Below are 23,136 nucleotides of genomic sequence, written 5' to 3' on the forward strand. Positions count from 1 at the left end.
TTCAGGTCCTTAGCACAGTTTAACCTTTCAGAGGATAATATGGGCATAATTCAGGCGACACGTAAGCCTTCTACTAGGGCTCAGTACAAAAGCAAATGGCTTTGTTTTTGTCGTTGGTGTCTAGCTAAACAGCTTCTGTTGACTGTCTTGTCTTTTATATCAGACCTTGCAGCCTCTGGCATCCACGTCTTATCGTGCAGAACATATCTATCAACCATTGCAGCTTATCTGTCTACAGACAGTTGGTCTTTTTCACTGGCAAACCCAGTAATCAAGAGGCATTTTGCAGGTCTTCTTCACCTCTCTTCACCTCTTTCCGATGATCGGGTCTCCTCACCCGAAATGGGTTCTGAACATGGTCCTTGCCGCTTTGTGTCATAAGCCTTTTGAACCAATGGCCTCTACCAAGCTTGGGTTCCTTTCTTGGAAAGTGGCCTTCTTGATTGCAGTAATGTCTGCGAGAAGAATAAATGAGCTTCAAGCTCTCTATGTGGAACACCCGTTCCTAAGTTTCCACAAGGATAAGATTGTGCTTCGCACTCATCCTTCTTTCCTTCCAAACATTGTCTTTGAGTTCCACATAAATTAATCCATATCCTTGCCGGTTTTCTTTCCGAAACCGGTCTCGGATTCAGAGAGGGTTCTACATAACCTAGATTTCAGACCAGCTCTGAAGTTTTATCTCGACAGAACAAGTGAATTTAGAAGTTCTCCGCAACTCAAAAGGGAAAGCGGCTTCAAAAGCATCCATCTCCCGCTGGATCGCTTCATACATCTGAGGCTTATCCTATTCAAGGCCGTCAGCACCCAAAGGGCGTTCATGCACATTTGGGCCGTGGTAAAGCGGCTGCTGTTGCCTTCCAGAAATATATCCCTTGGGAGTCCATAGCCAAGGCTGCTACATGGGCTTCCCCCCTGGCTTTTTGCAGACATTGTCTTGACCTGAGCTCCCGGGCTGAAGCCCAGTTCGGCCAGCCAGTTCTTAAGAACCTGTTTCAGTAAGGGACATTTCCATCCTCCTGTTTCTTTGGTCAGTGCTTGGGAATCTCCCAAAAGTATGGAGGCGACGGGACGTAGGAGTATAACAAAGTTTCTCACCGTAGTCACTACCTCCTCCTAGTCCATAGTCCCCGTTCCTCCATATGCCCGCCTGCCTTCGTCCCCTCTAAAAGTATCCTCTTTTGCTAATGGACTTTGGCGATAGGAAAGGACTGAACGGCGATGTGCGGGGGGGGGCTCAGAAAGGCGGGGCTACAATCACGTGCAGTGGCATTGCTTAAAAATAAAAGGACAAAAAAGTATTTTTGATGCTTCAAAGTGCTGCGGTCCCGCCCCGATGGACAGAATGTCCCAAAAGTATGGAGGAAAGGGGACTATGGACTTAGGAGTAAGGTAGTCAATACAGTGAGTAACTGTTATTCCCAGTGGCCAACTGTAGCTTGATTTGCAAGCCCTCACTCCCTCGTCTGTATCATGTTCTTCAGATAGTCACTGCAGATTTATGGGCAAGGGTGACAGATTGCGAGTTTAGCAATGTGTGGTTTTCATCTGCGTCTGTGCTGCATGTTGCTTTCTCTGTTTCAGCTACGCTTGCTTGGTCATGTACTAAAAACTTTCTCCTTGCATGATGTGCCTTCTCTGGCCTCCTTCCATTTTTAGCCGCATGATTCGTTTTTTTTAGTACTATCTTGGTCTTAGTTAAGTGATTGGGATTGATTCATCACACCTCTTATATAGGCATTCATGAAGTAAGATTTGGTGTTAGGGTGCGTATTCTGTATAAAAACAACAACTTTTCTGTTTTCTTAAGGGCTTCAATACACTGTAATATATTGAGGGCATTCTAGGAGAAAAAAACGGACATATCTAGGCTGCATAGACTTTACTACACTAAAGTAATTGAGTAAAAAAAGAGTCTTCAAAGGGCGATCGTTATGTCATCCTAGCTTCTATGAAGAATGGTCTCTTAAAATGAGCACCCTATCCAAGGATTTCTGTCTAAACCATGTGGTCATCTGCACTACCATTTTCTAGATTTATCTGCAAGGTTACAAAAGCATAGACTGCCATGCTTTACATCTAATGGTTGAACTCCTTTGTCTAACTCCATGAAGTTAGTACCTGCTCTTACATTTAGTTCTGGTTGATAGTTGATGGTGGCCTAGCTGTCACTTAAAGACCATGGCAGCCAGTTACACGCTCCCATTTCTTTCTTCTTGCTTGATCTCAACAGTTATCTGTTAATGGACCGTTCCTTTGAATCAAGGCATGCTTTTCACTTGATATTTTATTTTTTGTCTATTAAATGTATGTTATATAAAATGGCAGCATCACATGGACCATTGTTAAGCCTGGTTTTAGAAATCTGTTAACTTGAGAACCTTTTAAAGTGGTTTAAAATGCATTTGCATTTGGTGAATTTAGACATACTATGCCTTTTTCTGTTGACAGCTGGGCCATCAATTCCTCCTGCAGTGTCGTACACTAAACGGGGGCAGGCAAACAGCGTTGAAAGTGAACAGAAGGAGGACTGGGATAAAGACGTGTCTCGTAAACTCAGCAGTACCACAGTGAGCTCTAAGGGTGAGGTTACAGCAAGCCCACTGGTGGGATCAGAAAGAAAGAAGTCTACCACTGTTCCAAGCGTAAGTGTTATTAAAAGCCACTCCCACCTCAGAGATTTAAAGATATTATTCTTCTGTCATGTGAATGTTTCCTTTGGTCTAATAACCAAACATCTACTCTGTTGTATGTGAGACAATGTACAGGGCGGAAAGGGGGCATTTTGCCACAGCCTACGAGACTCTTACTAATTAATGGTGCAATGATATATTACATTGTTCATGCTCCTAACAAGTAAGGTGATGTTGGGTCAATAAGCTAAATGCTTGGTTTATTTAGTAAAAAAATAAAGGAAAATTAAAGTACACACCTAATGGTCTTTTTCTGCTGGATAAAAAGGAGATTTGTCAGTTCTACTTAATTTGGTACTGAATCCTTTTTGTGTGAACTTGATAGGTGATGCATTGGAGATGGTGACATTTAGTTAGCTCTACATTACAAACGTGTGAAATCTTAATATTGGGGTTTAGGATAGACCGTATGAGGGAAGATGAAAATGACAGTGCATCAAAAACATATAGAACTGTCTTTCATGAAAACAGGAAGTTAATGTGGTGATGATATAGATCGTAGCACTAAGGGTTCGTCAAGACAACTATGTGTGGCCTGCAGGGTACCGGTTCCAATCCCAGCAGCACCGATCAGCTCTTCCACCTTTCTGACATCGATCACTTGGGTAAAATAATAACGCTTTTTTGCAATGTGCAGAAGTAATTGCTCATGAACTACTATCCAACACTTGATACTATAGTAGGCAATTAATATATTTTGACTATGTTTGGATAGGCATTTTGCTTCCTCAAGTTTCAAGTAGGAATGTTTTCATTATGTAAGTTAGGAATGCCTTGCTCTTGATAATGATACATTTCTCATTTGGAAAAGTAGGAAAATGTAAAAAAATGGTAAATTCAAAGGTTGATGCCCTAAATGTAATCTTCACACCTAGCAAGGATGCAAGAGCAGTGGAAGCAGTGAAGACCATTGGTCAGCATGGACATGTGTATTTCACTCTGAAATTGATTACCTTTGTGTATCTCGTAGGTTTTTCCTAGAATGCCTACCCAAACTCTCTAACAATGACGACCTCTGAGTATTAAATGCACAACGACTCAGAGACAAGTTACATTCCTACCAAAAAAGAAGTAATTAAGTAACATGTTTTGCAAATATTTCTAAATTAATATTTTCCCCCCTCCAGAACAATGTTTTTCCTGGTGGCGGAATGACTCGAAGGAACACCTATGTTTGTGATCGCACTACTGATCGAACCACTGCAATACAAAATGGAAAAGACAGCAGGTACTGCATGCAATGCATTTACATTCATAAAAATCTGTATGCTTTATTTGAAATGTTTTGATATGTGAGGTATTTGGTAAATGTGACTTGCTCTCTGTGGAAGGCATAAGGAAACTGACTGATGAGAATGAGAGCACACAAAAAATTCCACCAGTAGAAAGAATTGCAGCGGTGGCAACCTGACGGTAAAAGATCATGTGTTATTCATTTTGCAGACTTACTGAAAAATGGGTCCATTCCTAATCCATCTAAAGGGTGTTTGAGAAGGACGAACACTAGCCTCCACAAGTGAAGTCCCTATTTTGTTTTGACTAAGAGCGGATTCCGGTTTTCATGTTGTGCACTTGAAGGATACGGGGGTGCGATATTATAAGCGTACTCTCCCACAAAGCTGAATCACTAAATAGCCGCATCTCCAGCGCATACTGCAATACCAAATAATTATTCCCCATCCTCAGGGAATTAGAGTCCCCTATCCAACCCATTAGCCCCACTACTATCAGCAAAGCATGGTGTAACACCATGCAGGATACCCTATCTGCCAAAGGGAACACCCTCCAAAGCAAAATAGTTTCACAAAAAAACTCCTAGAGCTTAACACCACCCCCTCCCATCCATCTGCCACAAGCACTAGGCCGACGTACCTGAATTCCACTTCACTCAAGTCAACAACGACTATGTCCTTAAAACCATAGCATCCCTGAAACCATCAAACTGCAAAGGCGAAATTTTCCCCGCTAAAGTAGTCAAAGACTGCACCATTACTTTATCACCGATTATTGCCAAATCTGTTAATGAATCGTTCAGCTCAAACGAAATTCCAGCATCTATTAAAGTAGCATGGGTCACTCCCCTACTAAAAAAAAAAACAGCTCTAGACCCAGCAATCCCCACGAACTACAGGCCCATAAAAGTGCCATTTCTTCTCAAAAACATAGACAAAAGGGCATACACCCAAGTTCAAACCCATCTAGAACAGAACGACCTGTTAGGGGACAGACAATCAGGCTTCCGTCATAGCCACAGTACAGAAACCGCCTTATTAGACCTAAAAAAACAAATGGACTCTATTAGGGACTCTGGTAAACTGCGTATTCTACTTCTTCTAGACATCTCTGCAGCGTTCGCCTTAGTCGACCACGAGAAATTATGCCACACCCTGTCAACCAACTAACATTTCTCCAAGAAAGCCACCTTCTGGATAAAATCCTTCCTGTCGGACCGTACTTCAAGAGTCACCCTAGGAGAAGAAGCAGCCGATCCTATCCCTGTCCCGCTGGGAATACCACAAGGATCCTGCCTCTCCCCAACACTATACAATGCATATAAAAAACGACTCTTCGCAGCACTAGATGCTATGTGAGTAATCTATACAAACTTTTCCGACGACCAGCAAATACTTATTCCCATCACAGGTAACTTCGAACAAGACACAGAACACATCAAGAAAATATACTCTCTCATCCAAAACTGGATGGCCAACAATAGCCTTTGTCTCAATGGAGAAAAAACTGAGATTCTCATCATTGGTACCCCAACCAGACTCAGCAAACTCCATCCCGACTACACCGCCATAGTTATAGATGGTACCCCCATCAACATCTCCCACAAAGTCAAAACCTTAGGAGTAAATCTCGACTCCAGTCTCACCATGAGTAACCATGTTAGCGCACTAGCATCCTCTACTGCATACACAGTCAAGCTCATCACCTTAAGTAGACCCCTTCTCTCCACTGATAACTGCCTAACCCTTGCAGGGCCCTCATCCTAACCAAACTAGATTACTGTACCGTCCTCCTAATAGGCACTTAAAAAAATAAAAACCTATCCAAACTTCACCTCCTCCAAAAAAAAGCACTCGGGCAGCCCTGGGGATTAACAGAATAGACACATCTCCCAACACAGACGGAACGCCCACTGGCTTCCAGTACAAGCGAGAATCCTCCACAAAACGCTCACCAACACCCATAAATGTATCTCCGACTCAGCCCCAACCTACCTCAACCGTTGTATCTCCCGTAAATCCTCACCCAGAACTCTCAGATCCAGCACCAAACACTCGTCCACATTCCACACTTCACCACCGCCAGAGCAGGCAACACTAGCTTCCCCATAGCAGCCCTGCGCATCTGGAATTCGCTCCCCATCCACTTCAGCAATGAAACTTCCTTCCCAAAGTTTAAAAAACAACTCAAAACCTGGCTGTTCAACAAATACTAGCGATGCAAGCGCAACATAGAATGCCATATTGTTATACCATCTCAATATGCCGCTCAAGACTGCAATAGCATGTAACCACCCTGTTTGTAATGGCTCCCTGTTTGTGACTGCAACTAAATAGGTTTTGTCCAAGATGTATGACTAAGATGAACGTAACACAAGATGCTTCAAGAATATGACTAAGATGAATGTAACACAATATGCTTACCAAGAAGTATGTATGCCGTGAAACCCAAGGGTTTGGGCGTGTAATGAAATGCAATAAACAAAATAAATAAATATTTTAAAAATGCTTTGCAACTCAACAACCAATATCTATCCATCTTTGCTTCCACGCTACTGCTGTCAATGTTGCTATTTCAGAACTAACCTTGCTTTTTCGGTTCATTTAAGGCCCATGAGCAGGCTAGTTGTGTGATTCAGAATGAATTCAAACTTACAGCCTCCATCCTACATAGGGCAGAGCAGACTCTTTTACAGTTGATCCAATTTGTATATGGCTGCCTATTCAATTACCCTTTTGAAGGTCAACAAACACATTCTCTTAGCTATGTTTCTGTTCTGCAAGAATCCTTCTTTAAGGCAGAGTTACCCATCACTAAAATAGCATTAAGAATTGTTCCCCCCTGATATGAAAAATTTGAAAACCTATGCAAAGATCAGTGGTCGTTTTTTAAGGGGAAACATGACTCCTTGAATATGTTAATTAGAAGTAGTTCTTGCTCTTTTTTCACAGTAGTTTATCCACATGTTTATTAATGCATACATTGAACAGGTAGTCCTAATTCACCGTTCTTAAGACCACAGGACTACAAGGCCTTGCAAAATTATTTTAGCAGTGCTAAGTTAACTAAGCGAATTAAGTATTTTGTTTTCCCAGGAACCCACTAAATTTTTAGTTTGATTAATGGCAGATATGTAGTTGTATCAAACGCTAATCATTTACCTTCCAGGCAGTTACAATACAGGTTCTTTCTAAGCTATTGAAAAGAATGCATTGCTAAATTGTTTGTTCAAAGCCTTTCTCTGTCTTGAAAAGTTGGTAATCAAGGAAGGACAAAGAGTTACACAATTAGTTCACATGAGTGGACCCATGAAAGCCTGAACACTGAAACTAACACCTTCTTATGAAGAATGCAGGGACTATGGTATATACTCTCTTTCGGAAGAAGCACTAATCTGGACCCATCTAAGTCTTGTGCGGTTAAGGGGAGAAAAGGTGTTTAGAACCCTGCGTAAAGCCGTAATCTGGACATTTGCATCACCTATATAATCTAGAACCAAATCAGACTAGCAGTCGGGGACAGGAAACTTTTTTTTAGTGGCAGGCACAGTGCAAGGATTTTGGTTGACATGTGCACTTTTGGGAAAAGATGTGAGGTAGTTCTTCCAAAACCTGCTGAGGTCGCCAGGCAGTCAAGCTGCATTCCCTTTATTAGCACATCTATTTAATTTCTTCAGAGGTGTAAAACAGCCCTTCTCCTATACTGAATGTGAGTTGCAAGCCATCTTCATGGACTGAATCCTGACCGGAAACTTCCTGACAGGAAATAATTTGGTTGCTTGTTGGACTCTGGTGGGAGGAGTGTTGAGTGGTACCACTCTTTCTCTTTCAAGCCCAAGTGAAGTTGGTAATTTCCTAATGTGCCCAAGGTTAGATTTTTTTAGTAGAGCAGTAATGGTGTATTCAGAGTTTGCAGGACCATGCTAAGAAGAGAACAATGCATTTATACTGTTACTGTAGATTTCACTGAATACCATCTCACCGAATCAGATTTCACTGAATTTATTTCACCGAAAATGGTAGGTAAAGTGGTATGTGTAATGCATAATAGGTGTGGTGTGGGGTAAGGGTAGAAGGTAGGATGGGGCGAGGTGAGAGAGGTCTGCGGGGGTCTCCCCAGCATTATTTAAAAAAAAAAGTAGAACAAGTGAAAAGTTAATTTCGGTTTTTGGTGAAATGGATTCGGTGAAATCTCCATTAGGTAAAATATTTTTGAAGGAATCACATACTTCCCATTCATGGAGCTTGTTTGTGGGTGCATGGGACGAGGTTGGGAAGCCCTGAATTGATGTCCTTTGCATTCCTCTGGGCAGTCATTTTGGGTGATACTTTTTTTTTTAAAAGGAAAGCCAAGGTCTTTCTGATAATGGCATATGACACATTCATTCCAGGAGACTGCCTGTGTTCTTTGCCAAAGGGCCGGGCCTAAGCAGACCCAGGGAACACCAGTTACTTTTAATTTCAGTAATGTTTGTGGGTGGGGTTCAATGTATCAATCATGCAGCTCCGGAAATTGACTTTTTAGTCTCTTGGTGCCAGCTAACGTATATACAACAAATTGAATACAGCACACTATTTGGTCGGTGGTAAGCTGAGTTTTACTCACTAGTTGCTACCGTGCTAGGCCTCTAGGCCCCAGTCAAAAGACAGCTTACAGGTTGGTCTATATTCAACTAAAATAACAAGGCTGATGTGGAAACTCAATTTCCGTGATCAGAAACCACAGAAGATAGAGACTGCCCCCCACCCTCAGTCAAATTGGTTGCTTGGCATGCTAGGTGCACCACGGTTTGCCATTTCCTTAATTATCCCATTTGTGTGGTGCTCGGCCCAGACCGCCATGGACGAGACAACAATAGTGATTGCATGCATGAATTGTGCAGGATGTTAAAAGGAAAAGATGTGTGCAAATTCGGGAAGGTGTACCTAGGAGGGAGCAGCAAATGTAGTTGATGGGGTCCATGGAAGAAAGTATTCAAAAGATGTATAAGACAGGATTTGCATTTCCATGCACAATATTAAGTAGCAGAACATGAGTGCTATGTCACTTTCTCTGCTTATAGCCCTGTTCCTGGTCAGTATATTATAGTTTGGATGTAGGTCTGCAATGCCAGGTACTAAAATGTCATTGAAGTCTGGTTCAGTGATGGCCAGGAGATGTGGTGTCTTCTTGGTGGTCAGGTTATTTCCGTGGTTCTGATGAGATATCACTGGGATATTTTTTCTGGTACCTTTGTTGCCAGGTATGATTCTGACCATTGCAATGGCCGAACGGCAGCAAGGGAGATATAAGGGGCACCATGGGAGGGTCACATACTTGGTTCCTGGCTGGACCCTGGAGACTTCTCTCAGCATAAACCACATACACCACATCCTGCTTGTGGTCATTAAATGTACACCTACTTTTTGGACGGGGGAAGAGAAAGTCTAGGGGTGGTTATCAAGTTCTTTCTTTGTAAGTTGAAAGACTGGGCGCTGAGAGAGTTATTTCTTTCACACTTCTTCAGTGGTTTCTTTTCAGCTTGCTTAATCCCAGATTAAGTGTGCTCAGATAATCATAGTTCTCTTGGACCATAATCTTTCTATTTCTATGCATGTTGAGAGTGATGAAGTTGTGTTAGGGGACAGTTAGCTTGTGGTTTAGGAGTAGAGAATGTCGTTTTCTCCTTTGCTAGAGGCTCAAATCAATGTGCTAGTGCCCCAAAGTTGTCAAGTCAAATGCACTCCTATGTTATCCACCAACTGCATCGGTCTTTGTGACAGAACTGCCCTCCAACAGCTCTAATCTTTGCAGAACATCATGTCGTTGATCCCTGATTTAGAAATCAGTACACCTGGGCCCAACGTCTACTCAGGGAGGGCTAAATCTTCCTTGGGTGCAACATTTTCTCGACCTCAGAAGGAGTATGTTTATCTGGAACCTTTTTACTTTATTTTAACTGTGGATAATGGTAAGCTAATTCTGAAGCTGGCTAGATAGCAATTGTGAGGAACATGTCAGCCTTGTATGGCCACCTGTAAATGGGGGAGACGTGGCTCAGAGCACAAACACCCTTCATGGAAGCACATGGTAGGGGTATTACTGATACTTTAATGTCTTCAGTTGTATCAGATTGTGCTTACATAGGGCCCACGGTCCCACCCACCCCCAAACCAACCCTCTGCTGCAAGATCGCATATATGAAATTCGAATCTTATTTAGCCCAGGAAAGGGGATTGGGAATTCTTTGGTGTGTTCACTTTGCACTTCTTAACGTCTGATACGGTCTGTGGATTAAAGAGTATTTAATTCACCCATGAAACAATTCCCCATAATATTGTAACATGTATTATGCAGCTACATTAGATACTAAGCTCACTCATAGAATGTTACTGGTGAGCTTATTTTATTGATTGAGCCATGTTTCTGCCTTCTGCTTACTTGAGGAATCAGCAACATTCCTTCCTTTGCAGCTTCGAAATATTGTTGCATGATTATCTGGTGACCACCAACTTCTGTCTGCACAGACCTGCATGTTGTCCGATTAATCTGTTTCCAGTGTAGTATCTGCAGATTTGTTAATTAAGAGTGGAAGGGATTGAGCGACCGGACTATGGCGGAGAATATGGACAGACCATGGGCAACCTCACTAAACGGTCATACGAAATAATGACACAATGAGGCAAAATAGGAATAAGCTCCCAAATCCCCATATAAGATCGGTTACTAATTTGGAATATACAGAAACATGACTGTTACCCCTAAAAGAACTGGATGAGTATGTTGTGCACAACTAGACAGGTTTTGCTTAGCAGCGAATTTGATAAAGAAGGCAAAAGGGTTTCACTTGATGGGAAAATGTTTGCTAAAGGATGCTAAATGACTAAAAAGGATGCTGGCTATGGTCCACAAAATAATTGGTTGGATGGTAATGGAAATAATATTGCCGAAGATCGGCAGCAAAACTTCTTCCTGGGGAGGCAAAAACAGCTCTCCAAGAGGCTTCCAGACTCTATAAATCCTGGGTGAGATCGCACAGATGGAAGCTGTATCAACAGGACGCGGAATCCATACTCCAAGCAATCTGCTCCAACAACTCCAGAGAATTCTGGTCACTGTTGAACCTAACAAGAACATCTAAGAGAACAGCTATCTTAAATAGTATCAGCGAAACCACCTGGATACTGCATTTCTGATCGCTTTTTCAACTTCCTACATCAAAACCACTGGAAAGTTCTTTGTCTATTTCGATCCAGGATGATCCAAGTGAGCCTAAAATGCCTAATGGATGGACGAAACTTGATGACCAAGAGGAGATATGTGATCTCCTAAGAAAACTGAAGAAATCAAGTGCACCAGGCCCTGATGGCCTTTCCAACTTCGATTTAAAAAAACTATCCAGAGGAATGGTCCGCATTCATAAGATCTGTGTTCATTAGATGCGCAGACTCTCAATCTGTCCCATCATCATGGTCATCCGCAATCGTGGTCCCGCTATATAAAAAAGGAAACAATCAAGATCCCACAAACTATCCACCAATTGCTCTACTGGACCCGATAGGGAAAGTTTACGGCTCTTTACTACTAAAAACGTTTCAATCAAAGATGGGCATCACAAGCGCCATGTAATGACAATTTTCAAACAGGCTTCAAGAAAACCCTGGGAACTGCGATAAACATCTTTCTATTGTCCATCCTGAAAAGTAAAGTGATAGAGGGAGGCCCAAGATTGTTTACCGCATTCATAGACTCCTCCCAGGCATTCGACAGAGTCGATCGAGCCAGGATCTGGGGAAAATTGGAAACATGGAAATGTCCTAGCGAGATCCGCAATCCCATTAAAGCTCTACACACGGATACTTCCATCAGAGTCCGCCTGAACCAGCATGGCTGTCTAGCCGCACCTATTGAGACGAAAAAGGGGAGTCAAACAAGGGTGCCCCTTGGCTCCTACTCTTTTCCTTGCCTATATGGGGGACTTTCAATATACAGAGGAGTCCATCAGATCTTTTCCGCCGAAACTAGCCCAAGTTAATACCAGCAGACTATTATATGCGGACAATCTCATCCTCCGACGCTTATAGGCTTACACCGACAACTTGACAATCTATTGAGTTTTACCTCTGAAAACAATCTGGAAATAAACATCGGTAAAACGAAAATAATGGTTGTTGAACGCCCGACGAGGAAACTGGAAAAACTTAACTGGTCGTTAAACAAAACAGCTGTTTACCAAGTCAAAAAGTTTACATATCTGGGTGTGGTCCTAGACAATTCAAAAAACAAACTCGCCATGCAAGCAAATCTCAGACAGAAGATCAGAAATTTGGTGACTCAAGGGAAAGCAATTGATAGGAAATTTGGACTCTTTTCTACCATCGCAGTCCTACATTTCTATAAATCAAACGTCATTCCGACTGTGACCTATGGTTCCGAGGCTATACCCTATCTGCCTAAAACTATTTGGCCAAAAACTGTGGGCCCTTTTTTGGAAAAAGGTTCTTGGGCTACCGAACTCAACCCCAGTTTCGCTGATCAGACGCGAACTAAGCCTACTCTCCCTTCAGGGCACCGTAGAGTGCAATACACTCATGCTATACAGAAAATGTATTATTCCGGACTGCACTTTCCTGCATGACTTGGTCTCTAAAGAATTAGGCGCAACAAACAGCCAAATGCTTAAAGCATGGAGAGATGAAAACTTAACGCTGCTAAAAAACAGAGTGCACAGAAGAAGACTTAAAGTATAACCCCACAAGGGTAACCAAAAAAACAAAAGAGCTGGACTGGATCCGCACTTTAGCTGTTGCAAACAGCTGTAAACTGGCACTCCATCTGCCTCCGGTGTGGAACAAATTGAATTTGTTGCAGAACTACATTAAAAAATGTCCACGCCGATCCGCACGAAACATCATATTGAGAGCTAGACTGAACCTTTTTGACACCAACGAAATCCGCCAAATTAGAGGTCTTTCGTTGACAGACATATGTAGATTTTGTAATAAGGAAAGAGTCAATTCGCCATCTATTACTCTCCTGTCAAGCTACATTGGATATTAGGCTTCCTTATTTAAAACACCTACTTAGTCACTTAACAATAACTGATGAAGAGACTTCGTGGCAAAGATTGATTAGTGGCGATAGAACAGCCTGGCAACTAGCGACTTTCAATTCTGCAACAACTAATAACAAAACTGGAACTTAAACGCAATGAAACTTCTTAGACTCTTTTAGACTCTTCTTCGTCTTTTTACTCTCTGCCTACTCTTCAGTAGATTATACTAAAGACAATATACTTAGCGACGATTTCACCTTGAAACCTTAAATGAAGATGTTGTAAAAAAAATGAATTCTTTTTTTTTATTAAATTCAACAGTTAAAAAAAAAACAAATTATTATTGATAAAGTAATGTATAACATGTTTATGTACAATGAAGGAATTACGTTGATTGAAGGTCCTGAATGTGGCTAACTAAATAGCTAGCCATTAGATTGAAACTAGCTAGACACATTTGGTTTTGTTGTTTTACAATGAAATGGTTTATATATGCCAAAGAAAAACCAGATTGGAACATACTGCTTACCAATTGATAATGTGCTATGTAAAATATGAATGTGTATGATTGGCTGCTTGTGAATGAGAGGTTGTATGTATGATTTTGGATAATACATTTTGATATAAATGTATGTTATGATTATTTGTCATTCATCTTTTAACAGTAGTACTGTGAGCTCTGTGTGATGGTATGTGCGTCCATTGTAAGTAGTCCTTGGTCAGGTGTTGTTTGGAGAGCCATGTTTTGAAAGTATTGCGAAATTGGAGAATTGTGCGGGCATTCTGAGCAAACACAGGGATCGAGTTCGAGAGGGTGGGTGCATGACCAGAGAAGGATTCTTTTGCCAGTCCTCTCTATGCGGACAAGTTGTGTTTCAAGCCGGTTGGTCAATTTGCTGTGCGAGGAGAGTGTGCCACCAGATATGTGGAGCGTAGCCTCCAGGTACGCTGGTGTGCTACTTGTGACTGCTTTGTAAATGATGTATGCAGTCTCGAACAGTATCCTGGCTTGGAGTGGAAGCCAATGTAGTTTGCGTATGATAGGGGTAATTCGGTCAAATTTCTGTGCTCCCGTAATAAGATGTGCTGCAGCGTGGTGGACTGCTTTTAGTGGAGCCAAGTGAACAGCTGGGAACCCTGTCAGGAGACCATTTCCACCATCGATGTGTGAGACTAGAAGGGCCTGCACTACAGTCCAGAAGTCCTGCAGAGGGATAAAGGGTTTGATATTTTAAAGTGTAGAGATTTGGAGCCATACTGTTTGGGCCTTCTTGGCTATGTAGCTATGTGTTTCTGGAAGGGCAGATTGTTGTCAATGGTGACACAAAAAAATGTTTCACTCTAAAATCATGTTTGCCTAGTGACTTGCACCCAGAGACATGGTTTACAAATTATAGCCTCCAATATAGCCACCAGGACTCGAAGATCTTTGGGAGATTATGGTGTTTGCAGGATTTGCTCTATTTAAATGATTCATGTGACTGCTGTTTGTAGATTTGTTCCAATGCTTTGGGGCTCAATTTCTTTACAATAAGTATGTGATGGCACTGATCAAGAATTAATCATATGTCCATTCATCACACCAAACTAGTACATGTAGGAGATGAGGGCCTACAGGTGGTCTCCATCCTCTTGAACCCCCGAGGCACACGCCTCAACTGTACCAGGGACATTCACTGTGACGTCCCATCACAGACCAGTAAATCAGTGATTGCTTGAGACGGTTGTAAGCGCAATGGGGGATGCTTTATAAAACCCTGTAATGTAACCCATTCCATAAAGATGGCTGTTTAGTGCTGACCAACCTCCTTTGCTTATGGCAGAAGTGCATCCTCCATAAGATGGGCGATATTAAATAAGGAGATATGAATGGTCCACAGACCTAACCGGCTTATCCCGATTTACTCTTTATTTCTGACATGGTGCTCCAGCCCTTGGATACATTTTGCGTACTGGTGTTTATGACAAGACTCTGTTCAAGCCCTAGGCAGTTTCCAAAAAAAGAGTGCACGATTCAGAGGCTAGACTCTTGGGATGTGATCAATCTTGTTGCATTCCATCAGAGGAATGCAGCCACTGCGAGCATTGATGCCCCGTTGACCGATTCCATGAAAAGGCTTTACAACTAATCTTCTGATTTCTATATACATGAATAACCCGGTGAGCAAAGTGATGCATCTCTCCGTGTAGCAGCGTTCTTGGGCCATTCTTCTCCTGTAAACAGTCCCCTAAAATGGGGCGATTATTCTAATGACACCAAATTCCTTTTTTATACAATCTGTTCTATCTTTGTGAACTGCAATGGGGCCAGCAACAACCTTCAGTATCCATGGCAACGAGTAATGGATTCCTGATGAGCATACGCCTCTGGAATAGCTTTAATTGTAGTGGTCGTCAGAGATCAGCTGAAACGTATTTAATGCAGCAAGTAGATGGCATGTTTTATTTAAATCAACGGGGTACCCAATAATAGTTTCAGTGGGTTTGAAATCACTAGATTGTGGCGGTATGACTGTAAAGAAATGTGGCGTCTCCTTAAAAAAAAATACATTTATAAAGACCCTAAACCGGCTGCAGAGCACAACTAGCCTTGCTAGATCATGTTTTTCTAAAACCTCATGATGCTAGTGCTCTCCTCTGATTATTTGCCGAACGCCATCAAAGTGCGTGAGTAGCAAAAAAGGAGGTGATAAAACAAAGGATGTGCATTGTATGCATCCGTTTGGGGCTACGAAATCATTACAAGTCATACCAAATCAGCAGCTTAGTCATTTGCATGCTGGGTCGCCACTTGCGCAGCGTGCACCCACTTTTTGGATTCTCAATGGGCAGAGACTTCCAGTCTTGATGAAAAGGTAGCTAAATGTCGGGCTTTACAGCAAAAAGGCTGCTTTGAGATAAAGCTGGTTTGTGAAAAGTTCTGTTCAGCTAGTTCCTGTAGTCTTCCTCACGCAGCTGGAGAAGGGGTGCCAGTGAGGTTTGAACAGCAACAGAAACTTTGGCCCTGTCTTTACCGAACCTCCTACCCAACTCCGATAGCGAGGTAAGCTAAATGAAGGCTACCAGGGCGACGCACCCAGCTATTAAACCGGGCAGAGCACGGTCCACTTTTGGGGGACGACCAACATAATTTTGGAGGGGAACATAGGTACTTTTGAGGAGCAAATAAACGAATAATGGATTTATTAAGACTGCTTAACTTTAAAAGCCTGCGTCATTCGGCTTGAATCGCAATTCTGGGTAGATCACTGCTGCCTCATGAACATGTGGCTCTTTTTTGCGCTAAGGACAATGCAACTATATCCTGTGGATTAAAAGATGCAAAGCTTTTCTCCATGGCTCTTGTGATCAGTGTGCCATAGTCTATTATGCGCCATTTCAGATGTTTCGACTACGTCGTCACAAAAAGCCATTTTCTTCCCATTACTTACACACACACATGCAGGCCAAGAGTCTGTTTCCCTCTCCCGCATGATCCTGTGAAGCGTCTGAAGCTCCAAAGAGGAGCAACGGTCCAGCAGCATCGCTATTCATTTTAATGTATGGAATATTCAGAGATGTCATGAAGTCCTGGCGCATGCTGGCAGACCATGGGGAAAATGGGAGGAGCCTTTCACACTTGCTGCCAAGAGCATTCCTTTGGGAGTTGCACAACAGTCTGCCTGAGATCATGCAATGGTTTTAAACGCACTCTGACAGAAGGATAACCTCTATGCCACCAGTATCTCTCTCTAAAAGGACCATTGGTGCAAAAAAGCTACTTGAATGCCCCACATCCAAGCGCTATGTAGAGTCTGACGCAATGAAAATATTAATGCCCAACACTGGTATAATTGAGAAAGAACATTTTGCCTATGTGAATATGTCTCCTGGGAAACAATTCACCAGCTCGTCAATTTTTCTTTTTTCCTTCTTTTTTTTCCCTTCACCCCTAAAACCCTTCCCCCACATATTCTCGGATGGGTATTAAATACTATTCTAACTCCAGTCCTAGAATATTTGGTGAATATGCTTGATTTTCGTGGGAGTGCAAATTTTGGGAAAATGTTGCCCCCCCCCGCGACCTTTTCCAAAGCGTCTTTATCACTGGTTACCGCTGCCTTCGATGGAAAAGTTCTTACTAGTATTCCTGTTGCAAGGACTATGGCAAAGGCCATCAATCAGAGAGGCCTTATTCGGGTTGTTTATGGGAAATACGGGTATAGCCTCTACTCCTGGGACACCCATACATATGATGCTGTGCGATGATGACTACCAAAGCATATGGGTGAATAGATGTTGCACGAACAGTGTTATTTAAAGAAAATGAATGTGTCCTATTTGCGTAAGAGGGGTGGCAGCTGCACTGCTACAGAAGAGAACAGTATTGTTTAGGCAAATAAATTACACAGGAATTGGTGAAGGCAGTTATGGTGTTTCTTTTTTTTTCACAGCTAGCAGAGCGCTAATATTTTGTTATTTGGCTTTTTTATTGTGCGAATCACAACTGTAGTGATTTTAAAGCACTGAGTCCTTGTCCGTGGATGAGCGAATTGAGACCCCACCCAGGGTGTTAAACTAAAACCACAGTCTTTGGGATAAAGGGAAAAAGGGAAAGCAAAGGAAGGCAAGGGAAGTAGGAGGAAATAGGTGAACAAATTGAACAACCTTGAGCCCCACCATCCCTCTGAAACATAAAAAAGTGAAGACAAAAATTGCTGATATTTTCAGAGGTGTATGGCAATCCAGCAATGTATTTTGCCCTATTTAATTTTTTACTTTATTTTTATTTTAGATATTTGGTAGAGTGCAGATCTTATCCGAGGGAATTCGCAGCATTGTACAACGACTATAAACCAGCATAAAAAAGGGCTCTTCAGATGCTTGACTCCTGTAATATTATGATGAAGTAGAAGCAACATTGCAAAGTGTGGAGGATCTTCATTTAAGGGAAAAGCACAGAGAGAAAATATGTTGACAATTGTCTCCAGCTATAGAGCCACCTGATGTGTCGTCTTCAAAACAATCTTGTTAAAGAAAGTGGTACTGAAGACTTGCCTATCGTTTATTGTAGGTTATTACTAAGATATGTACAGCATTACATCTGTGTTGGTCTTTGATTTGGATCACTCAGTAGGCCAGGTGGGTAAACTGAGGGACGGTGGCAATGAAAGGGTATTAAACAAATAGTAGACACTCCAGATGTCGATGATTAGTACTAATCTACGTAAGGGAAGGAAAAGAATTCAGGATTGCCTTGTGTGTGGACCTAGAAAACATTATATAAAGCGTTACTGCATCCACACTAACAATTTAAATAGAGCGGTTGGCGGTGGGAGCTAGAAATAAGATGAGCAGATTCCTGCATGAGTGTAATGCTGGCAAGGCTTAAACCACTAGTACAGGTGTGGACAAAAGGAGGGGATGGCATTTTACTAGGATGGCCAGCATGAAAAATATGAGGGTCGTTGCCTTTGTTGCACAACTCCCCTTCCCACGAGCCAAAACGTTAGATCCCTTTACAAGGCACAGCCATTTTTTTACTGGGCATCTATGATAAATGCCCAGTAAAAAATACCGTGCCTGCCCACTACCCCCCCCCCCCCCAACGATTGCACAAACACTCTGGTGGAAGGTGCTGGGGTGCACTGGGGACCGGCATGGTATTTTTTTTAATTAGGTATCTTTTATAGATGCCTAGTAAAAAAAATAGCATGAGGAGATGGAAGGGAGTCCCTTACTGCTAGGAACTTTGGGGATTTTGTGTTTCAAAGCACTTCAAGGAGGGAGGGCACATGGGAAGAGTACAGTTACGTTCTTACAAGTCCTTGAAACAGTTTAGAATGTGAAAAATAACTATCTTAAACAGCTTGGCAACATTTCAGACAGTGCAAGGAACAATAAGGGTTTCGGGGGTTGGAATTAGACAAAACAAGCGGTTACATTACTATGTCGACAACTGATGTAGTGCCGGAAAAATAACAAGAGGAGGGGGGGCAGGGGATGTAAGAAGTGAGGGAGAAGGAGAGGCACAGCACAAGCAACTGACATACTAGGTCTAACGACGATTCAGAATAGTGCTGGAGGGGGAAGTGGGAGCATAAGACAAGGAGGGAAGGGGGGAGGGACAAACAAGCTGCTATAACAATGTCACGGGACAAATGATAAAGTGCAATGAACAGTAGTAGGGAGGGGAGGAGAGGGCAGGTGGATGAGAAAGACAGGCGGCTACAATTACTATGCCTGATGGCAATTGAGGTAGTGCTAGAATTTAACAAGAAGGGGAGGGGTGGGGAGGAGGAGAGGGCAGGTGGATGAGAAAGACGGGTAGCTACAATTACTATGCCTGACGGCAATTGAGGCGGTGCCGTAATTTAACAAAAGGAGGGGAGGGTCTGGGAAGGACGACAAAACAGGAGACCAGCGCACTAGGCTAGATGACCATTTCAAAAGTAGTGCTGGAGGGGAGGGGTAGGAGAACAAGATGGGGGGACAGAACAGGCAACTATCATACAGGTTGGGGGGCAATATGAATAGCAGAGTGCTAGAGGAAGGAGAGGGGGAGAAAGGGGGTAACCGCATACCGTCAAGGTAGACCCACGGGTGGTGGGGGCACATCACGACAATCACAGGGGGAGAAGGGGGAAATGGGGATAACACACACCATCACAGGGGGGAGTGGGGAATACACACACAACCATCATAGGGGCAGTGGGGAAGTAGGGGGACACACACCATCATGGGGGAGCTAGGGGTAGTAGGGACACACACCATCACCCGCAGCAAGGGGGGAGAGTAGGGACACACGCCATCACAGGGGACAAGGGAGAGTAGGGACACGCACGCCCTCACGGTGGGGCAGGGTGGAGTAGGAACACACGCCATCACTGGGGGCAAGTGGGGGGAGTAGGGGCACACACGCCATCACAGGGGGCAAGGGAGGTGGAGTAGGGACACACATGCCATCACAGGGGGGAAAGGGGGAGTAGGGGGGACACACACCATCATGGGGCATGAGTGGGAGTAGGGACACACACACCAATATGGGGAGCAAGGGACACACACCATCACAGGAGGCAAGGGGGGGTAGGGTCACACACACACCCCATCACGAGGGGCAAGGGGGGGGAGTAGGGACACACACACATCACAGGGGGCAAGGCGGCGAGTAGGGACACACACCATCACATGGGGCAAGGGAGGGGGAGTAGGGACACACACACCATTACGGGGGGCAAGGTGGGGAGTAGGGACACACACACCATCACGGGGGCAAGGGGGAGGACTATGGACACACACCAGCACAGGGGCAAGAGGGGGTAGGGACACACCATCACGGGGGATGGGGGTGTAGGGACACATGCCATCACGGGGGGCAAGGGAGGGAGTAGGGACACACACGCCATCATGAGGGGCAAGGGGGAAGTAGGGATACACACCATTATGGGGGCAGGGGGGGTAGGGACACACATGCCATCACGGGGGGCAAGGGGTGGTAGTAGGGACAAACACCATCACAGGGGGGCAAGGGGCGGAGTGGGGACACCCACACCATCACGGGGCAGCTAGGTAGCGTACCGGTGTGGACAGGGGCAAACAGGGCCTTTGTCGTGGGCCTTGGTAGTTTGTGCTGCCTCCCAGTTGCAGTAATTGGCCTATCTAGGCAAAAGCAACCAATAGGAGTGGGATTGCAGGCAAGGCAGCAACACAATGTAAATAAGGTGTGGCAATCTTGGAAGGGCCACCACAACATGAGACGCAAGTTTGTAAAGTGAAATAAAATCCAAAAACCCACATGATGGGTTCAAATCGGGGAAAGGATCTGGTTCCCATGCAGTCTTCAGGCTACCAGCAGCCAATGCACATCTTGTTGAATGATAACGGAAATTTGCGCAACCGTTGCAATGCTCGTAGCTAAATTGCAGGTCTTAACAGCAAAGCGAACGCTGCTCAGGGCCATTGTGTGCAGGCAGTTCGGAAGCTGTAGTAGCCCAGTCAGCAAGGCTAGATCATGAAGGCTGCAGCAGAGAGGAGGAATGATTGAGGGAAGGGCCTTGTCGTGGGCCTTGGTAGTTTGTTACAGAAGTTGTAACAAACTTTGGGCAGAGTTGTTACAGAAGAATGGTCTCTTTACACATTCATATTTGAGAATGCGGGTCCTAGCGCTAGCCTTTCGGGGAATCTTGTAGGTAGGGGAGCTGATATTTGCACCAGTATGCCACCAAAGGGATGCTGCTCCTTGAGCTATATAATGTTGTTTCTGTTCTATATATCCAATTAGATATAAATACAAAGCTGTTAAATGTTATGCCATTCAGATAATAAATGGACGTTCCTTGTTAAGCCCTGTGGTATATGTGCTTGTTTTTTATATGCACCAAACTCTTTGTGTGCAAGAATATTATTAATCTGCGCCCTGGACCCAGCACCTCATTTACATGCATAATCGCATTAATTGTGTGTGTGTGTGTGTGTGAGGCCCTGGGGGGGGCAGGGGATAGGCATGTTGTTGTTTGTTTTTACTTGGCATCTGTAATAGATGCCAAGTAAAGAATACCATGCCTGACCCCTTGCGCCCCACCGGCGACCCACATACACACTTAATCACATTAATTGTGTGTGTGTGTGGTGCATGCTGGGGGGGTAGGCATGGCTTTTTTCCAGGGCATCTTTTATCGATGACAGTGAAAAATTGTTACGCTCACCTGGCTCCCACAGGGGCGTCGATCGGAACTGGACCGCTGCGGTTTCCACCCACGTGACGCGTAGTGCAGAGATGACAGACTGGACTGGCCCACCTAATCTCGTCTGCTTGACCCGAAGAAGTATTCTCCTGAAAGTGGAGAAAGGGAATTAGCCACCCGTGGATTTGAGTGATAACCCCCCCCCCCCCCACTGTTCTCCCCTCTAATCACCTCCAATGTCTCTTTTTATATTCTCAACTTAGGTTTTTAAAGGATGAGCTCTCCATCCTACGTAGAATGCAGGGGCGTGTGGATAACCAGTTACTTCACTGGTCCGAAGGAATTGGAGAGTTCCAGAACAATATTGACTCTGAGGTTCCTGGCGAGCAGCCGTAAGTATATAGTTCGTAAGAGTTCAAAATGTCTGACTTTCACTCTTGTCCGATTCCTTGCAGCTTGCAGCTTGACCCTAGAGAAGATTGCCTCGTGCGGCTGGTAAAGTTCAGGTAAGAGTCTGTAGTATCCAACACTCTCCGGTAAATGACACCTGTGTGTAATCTGTTGCTTTCTCCCTTATTACAGGTGCTGAGTGAGAATTATGGTGTTTTGAGGAATAATACCTCAGGCGGTAAAATCAGGTAAGTCTATTATGGTGAAGGAGATTCCCTTGGTTTGTTCATTCGGCTCACCTGGCTGTCCTTTTGTTCCCCTTAGATGCCAGAGTTTGGCGAAGATGAAAGGAGACTGCGCCGGCCTGTGGAGATGAAGAATGCCTCCGGCGGTAAAATCAGGTAAGTCTATTGTGGTGACTAATATTGCCTTATTATTCTCTCGGCTCACCTTGCTGTTCTTTATTCCTTTTAGGTGCCGGAGTTTGGCGAAGAAATTATGAAAACAGAGGTGGATCGTGGAGGTGCTGCGAAGGCTGGTGAGTATAGCGCGGCGCTGCAGCAGGCGATGCGACGCGCATCAAATAATGTCTTTCTTCCTATTCGAAGGCGCGATGGATCCAGAATCAGGTGAGGAAATAAGTATTGTTCTTGTTCTAAACTTTTTCCTTCTTTCTCCCTTTTCTCTAGGAGCTCCAGACTCGAGGCGGGCGTGGCAGAAGACCGGATGCTGGCTTGCAGGCAGGGTGAGCGTTACGCTGCAGTATGCAGAATAACGCGATGCGTGAGCTGCTCTTCGGGCATGGTTTAAATAGCCTTCAAAGTAGTCCCAGGTAAGAAGTTCCCAAGACCACACCCGAGTAAGTAAATAGTCCCTGACATAAAGTAGTCCCCCTTCAGACTTCACATTGGCTTGAATGCTGAGCAGCATGGTCTGCATGAGGTAAGTGAAAGCAAATGAGCCTGGCGCCTATGGTGCCAGGACTGACCCCTTCTATGAGCCTGGCGCCTATGGCGCCAGGACTGTACCCAGATAGCCCATAGCCGGGGCTGCTGGGTCTTTCCCAAGTATCTTGATGCCTGCTCCCGGGACAGATGAACCTGGTCCGGATGCCCGGGGGTAG

General features: G+C 44.0%; 1 protein-coding gene across 4 annotated transcripts in view; it reads left to right on the forward strand.

Moving 5' to 3' along the window:
* Positions 1-23,136, forward strand: part of MARK1 (microtubule affinity regulating kinase 1) — a 947,566-nt gene that overhangs the window by 800,810 nt on the left and 123,620 nt on the right. For all 4 annotated transcript variants that reach the window (XM_069608596.1, XM_069608592.1, XM_069608593.1 and 1 more), the window contains exons 13-14: positions 2,452-2,645; positions 3,821-3,921. In XM_069608596.1, the coding sequence (XP_069464697.1) occupies positions 2,452-2,645; positions 3,821-3,921 (295 nt within the window). The remainder of the gene's footprint in view (positions 1-2,451; positions 2,646-3,820; positions 3,922-23,136) is intronic.

This window comes from Ambystoma mexicanum, chromosome 4q (genome assembly GCF_040938575.1).
Source record: "Ambystoma mexicanum isolate Mex_15411 chromosome 4q, UKY_AmexF1_1, whole genome shotgun sequence".
In the NCBI taxonomy this organism is placed as follows: domain Eukaryota; kingdom Metazoa; phylum Chordata; class Amphibia; order Caudata; family Ambystomatidae; genus Ambystoma; species Ambystoma mexicanum.